The sequence below is a fragment of the Neolamprologus brichardi genome, chromosome 9 (genome assembly GCF_056152115.1).
Source record: "Neolamprologus brichardi isolate AB-2024 chromosome 9, ASM5615211v1, whole genome shotgun sequence".
In the NCBI taxonomy this organism is placed as follows: domain Eukaryota; kingdom Metazoa; phylum Chordata; class Actinopteri; order Cichliformes; family Cichlidae; genus Neolamprologus; species Neolamprologus brichardi.
This window is the reverse complement of record NC_142112.1, coordinates 38,211,693-38,229,035: the sequence shown is the minus strand read 5'-3', so window position 1 is coordinate 38,229,035 and position 17,343 is coordinate 38,211,693. Positions and strand designations below refer to the sequence as shown.

Below are 17,343 nucleotides of genomic sequence, written 5' to 3'. Positions count from 1 at the left end.
GTTAACCCTTTAAAACCGGTCAGAGCGGCACGCTCTGTTTTGCGTAACTATTTTTAAATCCCGGTAGCTCTGCAACCACGTGAGCTAGCGCAATAATGTTTTTTGCATATGAAACCGGAGGAGTTGTACTTACATCTTATGCCATCAGCTTGTCCTCGGTCACAGTTTCCTTCCACATATAGCTTTGCAAAAACTGCATAAAAAGCACTTGCAGCAACAAAAACATAATATTCCAGAAACACGCTTTGCCGATCCGATCAGCTGTTTGTAACACTTCCTACGTTAGAATAGACGTGAGCGCGAACTATCGCATGTCCACCATGACCTGCCCGAAACCGGAAGTGACGTCATTTTTGCGGAAATGTATTTTTTTTTACCATCAGGGCCTCATGAGCCTATACTGGTGTTTTTAAAAGTTATATTTGACTTTATGACTTTCTGTGTGGTTTCTGGGATGCTTAGGACTCATATTGCACTGCTGGAAATAGTTTATTTTGATGCATATGCTGCTTTTTTTAAATTTGCACTATAATATTTATTTTCGTTTTTCCTGCAGATTATAAAAATTGGTGTTTTTCAAACATAAAACTATGAAGACACTCAAAATAAATTTCCTGTGGTGGGAAACTATTTTGTGCAACTTTTTTGTATTTACAGTTTTGAGGGATAAGCCTCTTAAATTTCTCTAACTAGGAATATATGTTAAAAAAACAAAAACGATTTTCAACTTTTTTGTAGTTTATTGCACTTTTTTGCAATTTATGTAATTACTATGCACTTAATGCAGACATATTATTAAAATCTGGGCTATAATGGTTGTATTGATGTATAGCAACTTGAAATGCTCCCAAAAATGGCTCCACAGCATGTAAACATATAATATAAGCTCTGGCAGACTTGGTTCTATGGTAGGTCTTAAAGGGTTAATGCCACAAGTAGCGTAACAAATGACTTTCTTTAGGAACTAAGTGTGTAACGTACTGCATTACTTTAAAAAACAGGAAGAAGTCATGTAAAACATTACCTGATGGACATGATGTGTTCTGTAGTTTTACTATTAATCCTGAGTTTGAACAGTAAGATAAGAGTAAAGAGTAAAAAGACATCTGAGGAAAGATAAATAAGAAAATAAGGTGACAGAAGGTTCGGCCTCTTTGAGAACATTAAAATCGCACAGATTCAAACTTTTCTTGCTAACATGCAAATGCTGGAGGAGTGTTTTTAATCCTCACAGCGCTGCAGTGTCAGCTTTGAAGAATTGTTTCTGTGCGTCTTCATGTCTTTGTATATATTTATATACATGTGGTGTATGTGTGTGTTCCTCCATGCTGTGATTACAAAGCACAAAAAGCAGCGTGCCTCCCTGCTGCTCCCTCTAGCTGTCAGGAAGACAGAGTGTGTGTGTCGGCCTGAATGGCGACGCTCCCCCGCCGCTAATTATTCATCAGGCGGGAAGAAAGGTCGGTCGAACGGGGAAAGCTCAGCGAGTAGCGCTAACGAGCTGGAGAACGGCAGCATAAAGAAACTCCTCAGATGAATGAAGGTCATCGGTTCGCGTTCACGTTTCCTGCTTGTACCTGATCAAACCAAACAAAGGCCTCTTTATTTCTGCTCTAAAGGGGAAATAATTACCCGAGCATTCAGCGAGGGGAAGACCGCTCCAGAAGATGCGCTTGACCCTGAGAGCTGAGCTCTGAAGCAACACTCACACTTTCTGAGAGGAAGTTCACATGTATGAAAGGGTCAGTGTTTATCTGTGGGAGCTGATAAAGGTCGTAGTTCACACGCTGAAAACAGAATCTCCTCCTTCTGCTCAAGTGTGAGTCGACTTACATGATGACCTGACATAATTACATGAGATACATTAAAGATGACTTACAGCCCGAAACAGCTTTGAAATAAAGTTGAACATATCACAACGATCTGCCTGAGCGAAACAAACCCAGCAAAGTAATCCTCTACTCTACTACTACATTAAACATTGTGTGGTCCTGCTTTACTGTGTGACACCGTGCTGTGTGAGTAGCTGCATTGTGCAGTTTAGCATCGTCTTGCTGACATGTGCCCTTACTGCTCCTGTACCCGTATCAGCATTGATGCTGCTTTTCCAGATGTGCAGCCTGCTAATCCTCACACTCCCATCCAATCAGAGATTCGGGCTTTTGAACTTAAATGTTGTTCTGCCTTTTTGTTTAGTTCAGATTCAGATTTTGTTTATTGACATGAAACTAATATGATGTGATGGCCCGTTTTAGCCCATATAGAGTGGTTGCTAGGTAACACAAAGATGTGATAATATCTGATATCCATCAGATCCTTCAGGGTCCTGCCCGTGAGGTCACTCAGCTCCTGCTGCTGTGTCGTCAGGACGGTGACTTTCAGCACGTTGTATCTCTCTCCACCACGTTTCTCTCAGTGCGTGCTCGTCATGAGATTGCTCAGAGGTTTTATTTCACTGCATTTACTACCAGCCTCCCTCTGGCTTTATGTTTAGCTTCCATCAGTGTCATCAAACCAAAAGTAAAATGTGCAAAGTGAAGTCTTTTTGGGGGAAAGGAGAAACACATCAGAGCAGCTTTGTTTGCCTCAGTCGTCTCCAGGTTGCTGCTGCAGTTTCAGAGCCGACACACACGGACAGGTTCTGATGTCCTGGCACAAACACTCACTCTTATCTCCACTAACACACACACACACACACACACACACACACTGTACATATATGTGCTTTACAGGTGTGCACACAGCAGCTCCACTGAAGATATAAACACAGACATTCACTGATTCACGTCCGACTCACTCTCTCACACACAGACACACACATCTGTACTAACAGTGAGCGTTAGATTAGCTGCCTCATTAGTCCTCTAAATGCCAGCTCATTGGTTAATGTTTTGATGCCACGCGACACACGATTGAGACAGAATATGCGAGTGTGTTTCTGCCTCGGTGGGCAGCGTGTGATGCCTGCAGAGGCGGCGGCGTTTACTGCTCCTCTAACTGAAAGGTCTCAGGTATGAGCCGACACAAGGTGGCTGCTGAAGGGCCCCCGAGCAAGACGCGAACACGCCGCCTCCTCTGTCACACTGTCACATGGATCTTTTAGCGCTTTGTCTTGATCACTTAAACGCTTCCTCCTAATGTGAGCCGAGACTCTGAGGACGGCGTGTACTGAACCTTTCACCCACCAGAGGTAAATCACTGTGGACACCTACTGTTAAACAGACCCAAAACTGCAGCTCTTCTTTAAATATTTAGTCATTTTGATCACATTATTCATTCTTTGAACCACTTTCCTCCTCACATCTTCAAATTACAAGCGTTCAGTTTGAAGTGTGAAACTTTCCTGCAGACGACTGAAGCCTTGAGTTGATTTACGTCCATCAGCAGCTTTACTTGATCTGTATCAGGATCAGAATATATTATGAATCCCTGACAGTGTTGGGGAGTAACGGAATACATCTACCGCCGTTACGTATTTAAAATACAAAATATGAGTAACTGTATTCCGTTACAGTTACCGTTTAAAAAGGTGGTATTTAGAATACAGTTACTTTGTTGAAATAAATGGATTACACGGCGGTACTTCCCTGTTTCATATTGTGGCGGGTCAGGACTGTTTGGGTTTTGTTTGACAGCTACGTTCTGTTGTTCCAGGCGGCAGCGTTACGGTTGCCATGGTTACAGGGTGACGCTCTCGCTCTGCGTGTTTTCTGGGTGAGAGAGGCCTTTTTGTTGTTGTTGTGCTAAGCTAACAGGCAGAATGCTACAGGTATAGCTCTAAAGAATGTAGCATCATAGGCAGTGTAGTCCGTGCTGCAGGGAGAATGGACTGCTGTACACGTTATGTGTCTGTGAGCGAGGGAGGGAGAAAAAGGAAAAGTACGAGCTGTCATCGAGCAGAAACGGGAGCTGGAAGCATGTAAATATAATAATAACCACTGCAGCCAAGAAGAGAGCCTGACGAGCCCAGTTGTAAGTAAGCTATTAAGACTCGACTGTACACCGTGTTCGTGTTTTCCTCCAAAAACAATAAGTTCCGTTGGAGCAGCCTTTCAACGCCTCTCTCTGTCTCTGCTAGCAAAGTTGACCCAGACAACAAAGTAAAGCTAGTTTTCAGCTACGAGCCGACACAGAACCCACCGTATTAGCCAGAGGTCCCTTTACTACGGTTCGGAGCCGCGGACCTTCAGTAACAGTAATAAATCACAGCAATAGTACATTCATGTAGTTGTAAACAGCATGATAATATATTAAGTAATCCAAAGTATTCAGAATACGTTACTCTCATTGAGTAACGTATTCTGAATACGTTACAGAATACATTTTGGGGCATGTATTCTGTAATCTGTAATGGAATACATTTTAAAAGTAACCTTCCCAACACTGATCCCTGAAAAAGTTCTGAGGTATTAAAGCAAAAGCTGTACCTAATGAAGTGACACGTGAAGGTATATATAATTCATTGACAAAGGGGGTAAGTACAGGATCTATTACAATAAAGAAAATAAAAGGTTATTAAGTGTAAAATTACTGGTCATGTCCATCCTCCAGCACCTTCACAGCCCGCGCTCTGCTCTTCATGTCTTTACTTAGTTGACTTTACTACTCGCCCGACTGTTTATTAACCTTCATTTTAAATGTGACATTAGTTTTATATATGAAGACGAGCGTAGGGAGCTGAGGCTTATGATGTCGGCTCACTCGCCCATTTTAAAACCTTTACTGGACTCCAGGTTCTGTGACTCGTGATCCTGCTACAGAATAAAATTGTAAAGATCAGAATCAGACGCCTTTTGGAAGAATATTCACATTTGAACGTTCTAGAATTTCTGCTGATATAGTATAGGTGTGTGTGTGTGTGTGTGTGTGTGTGTGTGTGTTGAGATTGTGACATTTATGTGGAGGCAACAAGGATCAAATGCAATCACCTGGCAGGAGATCATTCAGGAGCGTTTTCTCAGTAGCGTTCGATAACGGATCGATGGCGTGCACAGCAGAGATCAAGAGCAACGAAGGAGGCGTCGGTTTGACCAACAGGTGATGTGACGACACGTTCAGAGTTTATAGCAGCGTGTTTATTAAGACTGCAGCCAGCACAAGCAGAGGGGGTTTCCTAATGCACACACACGCACAGATAATAACTCTGTTAGTGGGCTGATTGAGTGTCGGATTACTGTTCGCTTGTTTTCATTGGATTATCCGACTGACATATCGGAGAAAAGCCTATTAGTCGCCATGGAGACAGAAAGCCGGGGTAATCAGAGCTCTAATTACAGGCAGACGAACGCGGCAATCAGCAGAGTGAAGAGCAGCTCGTGATTCTTTTCATTCTGTTTGTTACAGGAAACAACCATGAAGAAAATGTTTTCACTTTACCTAAATATGTTCTCGCTTCATGGATTCATAGAGTGATATGTGACTGCATATTTATTACGGCTCATCTTGATGCAGTGCTGGGGTGCCTTAAAGCTGAAGGCCTCAAGTCTTAACTACTAAAATGAAACAGTGATAGAGTTGAGCTGCGTTTCTGTAAAAGCACAGTAAAGGTTTGGTGTTCATCAGGGCTCCACTCTTGGGCCACAGTTATTCCTCTATTTATTCCAAATATATAGTTCTCTTTATATTTGCAGATTTTCCTTTTTCTTTAAGTCGAATTTTCTGTCATTGAAAAAGATTTCTGGTGCAGTTGAAACAAACAAAGTTTTTTTTATCAGAGAAATTCACTGACAGTTCTTACATCATCAACTGGTTGTCACGATCCTGGGTCTTATGACCCCGTGTTTTGAGTTTTGATGTTTAAATGATTAAGCTCATGAGTTTTTCTACTTCTTTGTTATTAGAGTCCCCTTGTGTCTTCCAACTCTTGTTAAGTCTCCCTTGCCCTTCATGTGTTTCATGTCTGCGTCTCATGTTTCCTGTTTTATTTTGAAGAGATCTTGTGTTCCTGTGTTCATCGTGTTTAGTTTTACTCGTCCACTGTGAGGCCGTTATGTTCATGTGTTCCCACTTCTCTCATTAGCCTCCTGTGTGTATTTAGTCTGTGCGTTCTCATTCAGTCTTTGTCGGATCGTCTGTGTTGTTCCCATGTCCTGCGTTCAGGTTTTCATATATCAATTCTATTCAATTCAATTCAATTTTATTTATATAGCGCCAAATCACAACAAATGTCGCCTCAAGGCGCTTCATAGATACAGAGGAAAAACCCAACAATCATATGACCCCCTATGAGCAAGCACTTTGGCGACAGTGGGAAGGAAAAACTCCCTTTTAACAGGAAGAAACCTCCGGCAGAACCAGGCTCAGGGAGGGGAGGGGCCATCTGCTGTGATTGGTTGGGGTGAGAGAAGGAAGACAGGATAAAGACATGCTGTGGAAGAGAGACAGAGGTTAGTAACAGATATGATTCAATGCAGAGAGGTCTGTTAATACATAGTGAGTGAGAAAGGTGACTGGAAAGGAAAAACTCAATGCATCATGGGAATCCCCCGGCAGCCTACATCTATTGCAACATAACTAAGGGAGGATTCAGGGTCACCTGGTCCAGCCCTAACTATATGCTTTAGCAAAAAGGAAAGTTTGAAGCCTAATCTTAAAAGTAGAGATAGTGTCTGTCTCCTGAATCCAATATCCTCGTCATCGCCATGTTTAGAGTTTGTGTTTCTGTTTGCCAGGGTTTTCATAGTTCGTGTTTCCTTTCTAGTTTACCCAGTTTAGGTTATTGCTTAGTTTGCGTTGTTTTTGCCCTTTTATTTTGTACTTTTCTGTCTGCCTTAATAAACAGCTCATCATCAGTTAAGTTTGAGTTTTAGCATGTCTGCACCTGGGTCCACTCTTTGCCTCGGCAAACTGTGACACTGGTGTTAACTGAAAATCGCTTTACTTCATTTTTTTAAACTGTACCCAAACACTTGCATTGTTTCCTATAATAATAAGTTTGAAGGAAACAGAACTACAGAATTTTCCAGGGTTTGCAAACAAGCTGGCATCTTCCAAGCAAGCTACAGATGATTTCAGCAACTTGCAGCAGCCAAATAAAATGCAAGGAGGTTTTTGGTTGCACTTTTAACCAGCAACTGCCAACAATGTCCAGACCTCTCACCCACTGGTTGAGGAATAGTTATTTTTCTGTAGGGACTGGGAGTCACCAGGGGGTCACCAAAAAGTCTCTACGACTGTGTGACTGAGGTTTAATTGACATCCGGTGGTTCAAAACAAACTGTCAGCAACTAATAAATACTCAGAGAAATCAAAAGTGCCAGCTTTTTATGAGAAGTACCCACAGTTCATGTCATACCAAAGGAGTATTTCTGTTCAGCTCTCACATCACAGCATTCAAACATTACCAACATTACCAGTGAGAGGCCGTACCCCTGATGCTTAAATGTTAAAATAATCCAGCTTAAACCTACGGAAGCAGTTTCAAATGGAGGAAACACAAACTCTGTCCATTCATCCATCATGCAAGTAGGACAAGGCCTGCATGAAATAACATTTGTTAACAGATGCTGGAGTTTTGTCTGATTCTAGCAGGAATGAATATAAAACACAAGCATCAAATTGCCATAAGTAGAAAAAACTATAGTTGTGTAGCTACTCCTGGAAAAATATGGATGGGAAAGTTGCTGCACAACAGATCATAGAGTTGAGTCATGACCCCCCCCCCCTCTGTGTGATGTCACCGCTGAGCCATCACTCTGCACTGACCACATGCACTTGATCAAGTTGTCAAGCTCATGCCCTCATCTCCTCTGTCAGTTACTGAGCCATCATCATGTCTTGCCAAAGGGAACGTCAGCGTCCCTCACTTGTCTTGAAGTTGCCGTCCTGATTGTGAGTCAACATCAGGTTGCAATCTGCTGTTCTAGTAGCCCGAACTGGCTGAATCCGGACATGCTAGCAGCAAGCGTTTAATGGGCGATAAAGCAGGAATAACGGGAATCTGATCCTCGCTTCATCAGCACTTACTCATAGGATGATGCACGGCAGTAAGTAACTGGCTGAGTGATAATATCACTGCATTTCAACCTCAGCAGTACTCAGTGTACAGAGTGACGACACGCACTGATAAAAAAAGAGAAGCACAAAGCTGTAGTTTTTCATCTTAAGATCTTTTTCATCAGTTTAAATGACAGACGCAGATCAGAAAGTTACACAGGAAAAACAAAATAACTAGAATCTGTAACTAAGTAACAGATTTTATCTCAACTTTACATTTTACATTTTTACATTTTTGACAAAATTCATCTTATTGGCTCAGGTTTCTTTCTTGTACCTCTTCACTATCATTTTATATCATTTCATATAAAAATACCAAATATTGAATTCAGTCAAATAATGTATTTTCCATAATTTCCTTGTACGTATGCAACGACAATAAGGTGCTTAGACAGCTTAGTGACTGAATCTTTGGCCACGTTTCATATGAACATCGCATCTCAGGCTACGTCCACATGTACCCGGGTATTTTTGAAAACGCAGATTTTTCTATGCGTTTGCACCTTTCGTCCACACGTAAACGGCGTTTTCGGTCACTGAAAACAGAGATTTTTAAAAACTCCGACCAGGGTGGATATTTTTGAAAACTCCGTTTTTGCATTTACGTGTGGACGAGAAAAACAGAGAAAATGCAGCGTCAAAGGTGTGCGCCTTTTTTGACGTCACAGTGTGCGCCACGTTATTGTTTCAGTGAAATGAATTTCTACAATACTGTTACTGTTACTTGTCTCTGCAGTGTTTAAATGCTTACATATACACACACAGTTACTGTCCCTCCACACATACGACTCGGTTCTGCTTCTATGCCCCAGCTTTGTTTACTTTTTCCCGCCGAGGCTTCTAGACTTCTGATTGGCCAACATTTCTACACGGATAGGAATATAGCGCCACCTGCTGCTTTGGCATGTTCATAGCAGCGTTTTCCTTCATTTCTGCCTTTACATGTGGACGGGATTATTTTTTAAAACGAAAACGGAAAATCTCAGTTTTCAAAAATACCCGTGTACGTGTGGACGTAGCCTCAGTGGAAGAGGAGAAATATGAAGAAAGACACAAAAGGTCATTTTAAAGAAACATGAAAGAAACTGGAAAGTGGATTGAAAGAGTTAAATACAGTTTGAAGCAGAAAATAAATCTGCAGCAATCTGCTACCATCTTCACTGCATCACACAGACACGCACGCACACATGCACACGCACACGATCATTGGGTTGTTGTGGGAAAGCGGAAGCTTAACATCTGCCGAGGAGTCGGGGCTTATGCAAGAGAACACACACACAGACACAGACACACACACACAGCACTTTAGGCTCCGGGTCATCTGCATACTACAAAGCAGGCGTGTTGTGTGGTTTCTGTTGTAGCGATGACACCAGCGTGCCCCGAAGCAAGGCACAACTGTGAGTTCAAACTCACACAAGCTCAGTTTGTTAAACTTCCTGCGATCAAGGAAAACCTCTCATCTCGCTCCGTTGTTATACCTCATTATTATGATGAGGGCTTCAAAGTATCTGACGGTTAAGGTGTAATGAGATGAATGTGCCGTCATTCTTCTGTCTCTCCTCTCTCGCCCACAGTGTGCGTGGCCAGGTTTCAGTGCTGCGACATCGACACCACCATCGGTCTCGGACAGATGTGGTGGAGGACGAGGAAGACCTGTTACCAGATTGTAGAGCACAGCTGGTTCGAGACCTTCATCATCTTCATGATCCTCCTCAGCTCCGGAGCGCTGGTCAGACACACACACAATCACACACACACACACACAGTCTCCTTCAGCTTCATTCTAACTGTAATAAAGATCATTTTTTACTAACTATTGTTTTATTTATTGCGGTTCTATTTTTAATTTTATGTTTTTGTATCTTGTACTTTCATTTATACAATAAATGAGCTCTATTTACATTCATATATTTACTCAGTAAAGTAACTGAACTAAAGAAATGCAACTGTCTAATGAAGGCAGCATCACTGAATTAGTTCAATGAATACCAGTTTACTTCACTGTACTCTAGTTTATATCACTTACTGTATTTATTTGTGTTTATATACACAGTATTACTAATATATTTCTACTGTCCGGGGTGTCAGACCCATTTTAGTTCATCGGCCCCATTTAATCTCAAATGACCCAGACCAGTAAAACCATTAAGCATTCATAAAAAAGTCTTTGTTTCTTTGTCTCCTGAGTCTTTGTGCTGAGAAATAAACATCCACTTTTTATCTGAAGGATGAAGTCGAACTCTGGCCTTACACAGATTTACATTCAATGAACCGTCTAATTACAGAACAGATGATCAACACATCGAGTTCGCTGTCAAAAATTGAGACGAACAGCAGCAACATGAATCCGTTCTTTGTTCTGGATTAGCAGTGATTTACACAATTATCTTCATATAAAACACATTTCACTGATCATCAGCACAGCTGTTTGTAATAATATAATAGAAACATACAATGCATGCAGTCGATGTTGGAGATCCAGGACTACATAGCTTGAGTGAGCCGCTGAAATCTGAGACTAAAAATTGTTGAAGTGAATCAAATCAAAGCTCTCTCCACCCCCGCTCAGGCTTTTGAGGACATCTACATCGAGCAGAGGCGGGTGATCAAAGTGGTGCTGGAGTACGCCGACAAGATCTTCACCTACATCTTCATCCTGGAGATGATGCTCAAGTGGCTCGCCTACGGCTTCAAAAAGTACTTCACCAACTACTGGTGCTGGCTGGACTTCCTCATCGTTGATGTAAGTTATTGATTTTTTATTTATCAGATTATCAGCCAGTCACTCACTTTAGCTTTTATGTTGGTGACACAAGAAGGCTACAAATTTTTAGGGATGGGTATCTTCTGACATAAACGGTAGTAACCAGACCGAAAAGCAGCGCACATTTCGGTGCTTTTTTTTCCTGAGCTGTGATACACTTTAGATTCTAGCCAATCATTTTACGTTTCCGAGGATAGTAGGCGGGTCCAGGTACGTACGTTCTTTTAGAGCAGAACTACAGATTAAAAATGCCCAAGGTGAAGCGGTCAAAGTCTGGCTGTACTTCACAGCAAAAGATGCAAACTCAGCAGCTGCAACAAGTGCTTTAAGCTGATACTGTGATGCTGTCAAAGGAGGTAACACCTCAAATCTGATGAAACACCTGGCGACGCATAGCGTTTTTTTTAAAAGCCGAGAAATGCGCCGTATTTGATAGCTTGCTGCGAGACCTCACACCGAGCACATCTACTGCGGGTGTGGTGCCTGTTATCGACCCGGAGTTAGCAACATCCCCCAAAAACCCGAAGAGGAGAGTCCTGGCCCCTAGCCCTGCCAGTGTAGCAGAAATGATGAGGATGATGATGCAGCAGCAGCCGTTCTTCTCTGCGTGAGTAGCTTAATGTTGTTCGTGTGTAATTTACGTTGAGTAGGCTAACCACGTTATTACATTAATGCATGTAAGGTGAACTAGCAAACACCATCATAGCTACATGCGGCTGTCTTCTTGTTTGATGGCAGATACTCCCTTCACCCTGGCCAAAAAGGCTAAAATGACCAAAGAAAAAGTGGAAAACAGTTAAACATGAGAGGTTTTTGGACAAAGTTTGTGTTTTTTCCATTGTTTAAGCTGCTTCCAGCCAAGAGTGATACCATATATGCCCCATAGCTGCAGAAAAGGCTAACATTGTTATCTTTTTACAAAAAAACAGCTGAACATGAGAGGTTTTTGGACAAAGTGTGTGTTCTCCATTCTTTAAGCACCGGCACAGTTTCAAAAGTACCGGTTTGGCACCGGTATCAGATAAAACCTAAACGATACCCATCCCTAATTTTGACAGACAGCAAATTGTGATGAAGAAAAAATAAGTATAAAAGTATTTTGTACAGACAAAAGTAATCTGAGTATTTTATTGACTGCATGTATCCGTTGTGTTGTCATAGATGGTATTTTGTCCCTGTTAGTCTTCAACTTGGGGAACACTATGAATGCTGTGATGCAAAAGTCAGAGTGTGATCAAAAAGTTCCAGAGACTGACCTCTAAATTTAAAGTCCCAGCAAACATTTTGACGTTCAATAACCATCAGGAGGTGTTCTCTCTACGTCTCGTCACGGATGGAAGAAAGAATAAATGTTGTTGCGATGTCGGAGATAAAAACTCTCTGTCAGTTTGAGGTGTTTATTTAATGTTTAATGTTTCCTGGACGTCAATCTGTCTGTAGTTCAGTTTCTGCAGATGTTCCAGGGACTTAACAGGGTTTCAAACATCTTTCCTGGGTTTGACTGTTCAAGATCATCGTCTTGTGAACCTCTGGATGACTTTCAGTACAACATCTATTTTTAGATCTCTCATTCTGTCCCGTTGTACCTCCAACAGTCTGACTCCTCTCCTCTGGACAAATTCTGTTGCACAGGTTTAATACTTCTTTTAGGTTCGGTGCCTGAGCACATTTGTAGTTGGTGCGTTTTTTTGCATGGGCACAAAAAGTCAGGCAGGTTTGTTTCACGTCCGCTCAGACTCTCGCATTCAAACTCGTCGATGGACAGCGAGTGAGTCACGTCACAGGGACCCAAGCGATCCGCAGATGTGGAAACTATAATGTCAGAGACGTCCCGGAAGAGATCTAAAAATAGCAGCGGTGCTGGGAGCTTCTTGGGCATTCCTGAGAGGATGACTATGAAGAGGAGATTGCCAAATTTAAATCAGGGTTTCGCTTGTGATGGACCTGCTGTCTGAACTCTTTAATCACACTTCATATCTGTTTTTTACCCTTTCTGTGTAAATTCTCCATGTTAAACATGGTCAATGTTAAATGTGCAGTTTATGTATAAGAAGAGAATAATTCAGTGTTTCTCACTGTCAAATAAAAGAGTGAGAGACACTGAGCGACAAAGAGAGGCACAGAGAGAGAAGTTCAAACAGCCTCCAGACAAATAATCAGCCGTGGCTTTTGAACCTACACGCACACACACACACACACACACACACACACAAAGATGTGTATGTTTAGACGCTCACACTTTGGCACACACAGTTTATGATGCACACCATACATATGCATGTGAGTCGGAAATCGACCCACTCCCCGTCTCTCTCACTCCGAGTGTTTCCGCCTAGCCGTCTTCATAAATGACACTGACGTTTTTATCTGACTGTAGTGGCCTGAAGGGGAACGAGAGGTAGAAATCTTGAGTCACCGAACTAACCAAGCAAAGACGAGACAAGAAACCGAGTTTTATTAACACTATCGGAGATGGAGAAAGAGAGAGATGCGCTTAAAGCTTCAGGGTTTCATTTTTGAGCACTAGAGGGCAGAAAAGCATCAGAAGAAGATGATATAAAGTAATCAAAAGAAAGTTTTTGATTTTTTTATTTGCAAATTACTTACAGTTATCTCTGCTGTGTTGCTTTATCGTTATTTGGAAAGAAACTGCTTGAATAAAAAGTTTTCTCTTTCTAAGAAGCTTTTATTTTGAAATGTAAGAAGTAAGTGTAGCTATTTATTGGCTCATAGCTTAACACAGAAATTAAGAATTGTGAACTTAAACTTACTGAAATTAATTAGGGAAAAATAGTAAGAAAAGACAAAAAATAACAGAGTAAGAATTTAAGAAATGCTAAAATGTCTGTTACTTTTTCAAGGGAAGTCAAAGGAGCTTGCAAAGAAAAGCGTCTGGACTTCTTTAAGTTACTTGAAGACGTTTCACCTTCATCCGAGAAGCTTCTTCAGTTCTAAGGGTCAAATGGTGGAGAGTCCCAGATTTAAACCCAGTGGGAGTTTCCCCCCAAAGTGGGACAAAGGACCCCCTGATGATCCTCTACCTAATCCCATGAGCCAAGGTGTGAAAATGGGTGTGGGTCACAATCAGCCAGGGTTTCGGGCGAGCTCATTGTGAAACCTGGCCCCACCCTATCATGTGATTTCCTGAGGTCAGATGGCCCAGAATGTGAGTGGGTGTTAAGGCGTCTGGGGAGGGAACTCAAATCTGGATTATAGATGGCAGAGAGTTGGTGTCGTAAACCACCGCCTCTATTCAAAGATGGTCGCTCACAGTGGACACAGATGCTTCTTTCACTCCTCTTTCAAACCATCTGTCCTCTCTGTCCAAAATGTGAACATTGGCATCCTCAGAAGAGTGACCTTTGACCTTTAGATGCAGATGGATGCTGACTCTTGTCCTGTGGAGGTGGCTCTTCTGTGTTGTGCCATGCACTTGTGAAGTGGCTGTTTGGTCTCTCCAATGTAGAGGTCTGGGCATTCCTCGCTGCACTGTACAGCATACACCACATTGTTAAGTCTGTGTTTTGGAGTTTTGTCTTTGGGATGAACCAGTTTTTGTCTGAGCGTGTCCCTCTGTGGGGGGAAACTCCCACTAGGTTTATATCTGGGACTCTCCACCATTTGACCTTAGAACTGAAGAAGCTTCTCGGATGAGAGGTGAAACGTCTTCAAGTAACTTAAAGAAGTCCAGACGCTTTTCTTTGCAAGCTCCTTTGACTACGATGACCTGGATGACTGAGAACCTTCACAGACTTTTTCAAGGGAAGCTTTTCTGCTAAGTTCCAGCTCCGCATTTAGAATATCTGAAGTAGCTTTGCATGATTCCTAGCTCAAATTCATCCTTATTTGTCTTATTGGTGCTGTTGTAGCACACATACACTGTATAGAAATGGAAAAGTTCCAGTAATGTCCACTTGAGGACGTTAGTGGAACTGCAAGTTTCCCAACCCCAGACGTTGTTGGTTGATTGCAGCCTGTCAGCTGGAAACAAGTTGTTTAAGCTTCTGCCCCTCCCTTTAAGCCAACTTCCTCCTGATTGGCTGCCCATCTTAAACTGAAGATTTAAATAGCAGGTGGATGGAGCTTATAAATGACAGAAAAGCAGAGGATGTCCCCTTTATTTCGATCATGTTTTTGTTCTTTGCACAGTCTGAAGCTACTTTGTATTTATGTGCAGAAATGTTGTTGTTTACTGTGTAACCGAACCCTGTAGATCTCAGTGTTGGGTCTGATGGCTCAGTACATCTCAGTGGACCACATCACCACCATGCGTGTGCTGAGGACATTAAGAGCTCTCCGTCCTCTCCGGGCTGTGTCCCGCTTCGCTGGTATCAGGGTAAGAATGAGCTGCGTTCACCTGCAGCTTGACCGACCTGAGACCTGCTGCTCGGTGCTGGAAATCGTCTGTGTCGTGGCTTTAAATGTTTCTGGGTTTGATTGGGAGGTGATGCCATCCTGGCTTTAATCAGAGGTGATATCTCAGGCTGTTGTGGATACAGGTAGCATGTTTAACACCTAACCATCCCTCTTACAGCTAAACATAAACCCTGAAGCTGTTTAAAGCAGTCGTTCAGTGATCTGCACATCAGTCTCTAAGAGCACTCAGTGGTCTGCTTTATCAACAGTCTGCTTTATTGTCTCATTTTAAACGCCATGGATCACTCAGGACTCACTTGACCAATCAATAAACACATTTATTCTTTCTCATTTCTCCGGTTTTTTGTGCTGGCTTCCTAGAAGAGTGTAAAATAACCATTTCCTTGTCTGCTTGCAGCTTCACCTGAGAAAGGTTTCAACAATGATAAAAAATTGTAGCAGTGAGTCCTTCGTCATGAGCTCAGTGATCACAAACCATCACCCTTCCTTTTTCAGGCATCATTATGCAGCTTCGTCTCCTGGATCAGAACTTTCTCTCACTTTCCCTTCATTAGAATAGACGTTAACTGTCCTGCTTCTCTTTTCTTTCCCTTCCTCCTTCTTCTGTCTCTATATTCCTGTCCCTGTCTTTTTCTGTCCTCTCTCTCTCTCTCCTCCAGGTCTCATTGGTCAGTTTGGTAGCCAACACATTGGGTTATTCAGACTTAGCAGCCATCAAATCCCTGCGGACGCTGCGAGCCCTGCGGCCCCTCAGAGCCCTCTCCAGATTTGAAGGCATGAGGGTAAGAGTCAGTATTATCAAAGCAAACACATCTGGGCATCAATATCGAGAGTCCAGCTGAATGTCAAAGGATTTAGTGCACTTGTGCTTTAATTTATCACTAAAAATGGGAAAAAGTAAAAGATCTTGGGTTAAAAAAAAGCTTCTCCTCTACATCTATTTTCTTTGCACTTATATAGTACACATTAAATATACAAAAAAAAGTGTGTTAAATTTATAATGATCAACAAATTAGCAATTTTTCAATAACATAGGCATTGGCATTTAAAATAGACGATAAATACAAATTTCAAAATAAAAGAGAGACACCCTTCAGCCTGTTGTGAGTGTTGTTGCTGCATATTTTGCCCACCAGAGGGCAGTCAGCAGCATCCCTGGTGTCTCAAACAACCAGCTGAAAGTCAAGCAAAGTGTAAGAGCTGAAATACACACATCACAAATGTTAAGAAATTAGTTTACACTCCATGTATGGATGGGCGATCGTGGCTCAAGAGTTGGGAGTTCTTCTTGTAATAGGAAGGTTGCCGGTTCGAGCCCCGGCTCGGACAGTCTCGGTTGTTGTGTCTGAATGTGTTTGAAAGAAGATCTGATGATGAATATCGATGTTTGAATCCCCAAATGTCTGTATTAATTTCAACAGTCTTGCGTTAGAAGCATTAGCAGTTTAGAAATATCCAGAAGTGACTATATTTGGCTAAAGTATCAGTTTATGCTAGGTAGTTTGGTTAGCAAGCTTTAAATGTTCCAACACAGCAGAAAGTTCCACTTTAATGACTCAAAGCAATAAAGGGAACATCTAAAACAGCAATCAACTACACGTGTCTTTGTTGACACACATGTCAGTTTTTATGACGGGAGAAACAGTAAAAAGTGTTTTTAGCATGCTATAAAAGTGTTTTTAGCATGCTATAAACACTTTTATTTGTCCTGTAAATTTGGAGATTTTAGGCACTTTAGTTATGCCTTCCTTTTCCAGCCCTGGAGGTTAGCCCATAGTTGAATTCACTACAATGGCAGCTCAGCTGTGTGCAATCTGTGTTAATACAGCAGAGTTTGTCTGTATGCCTCAGCTAACAAGCTAACGCCTCTGACACACCCACCAAACCAAAGAAACATCACCTTGATGTCTGTTGCACTGGAGCCAAACGTTGAGCACTGCTTCAGGTTTGGATGTTTCTCATTAAGTCTCTGTGCAGGTCACTCAATGCTAAAAGGCTCCCTCATTCACAGCTGGCCACCACTGCAGGTAGCTTGCTACGTCTTTGAGTTTTTATGGTATATGAGCTTCTCAGCAACAACAGAAAACAATGGCGATTAAAATTATGGCGATTCTTGCCATGTAGAGGACAAAAGTTCACCCTTATGATGGAAAAAAAATAGCAGAAAACAGCTGTTAATTCATATTAATGGGTTTACATAAAGG

At 42.0% G+C, this 17,343-nt stretch overlaps 1 protein-coding gene across 1 annotated transcript in view; it reads left to right on the top strand.

Annotated features, from left to right (window-relative positions):
• The window catches only part of LOC102799570 (sodium channel protein type 3 subunit alpha-like), a 281,657-nt gene that overhangs the window by 235,335 nt on the left and 28,979 nt on the right, over positions 1-17,343 (top strand). Inside the window, exons 24-26 of the mRNA XM_087846568.1 lie at positions 9,573-9,727; positions 10,568-10,741; positions 15,799-15,921. Of these exons, the coding sequence (XP_087702694.1) occupies positions 9,573-9,727; positions 10,568-10,741; positions 15,799-15,921 (452 nt within the window). The remainder of the gene's footprint in view (positions 1-9,572; positions 9,728-10,567; positions 10,742-15,798; positions 15,922-17,343) is intronic.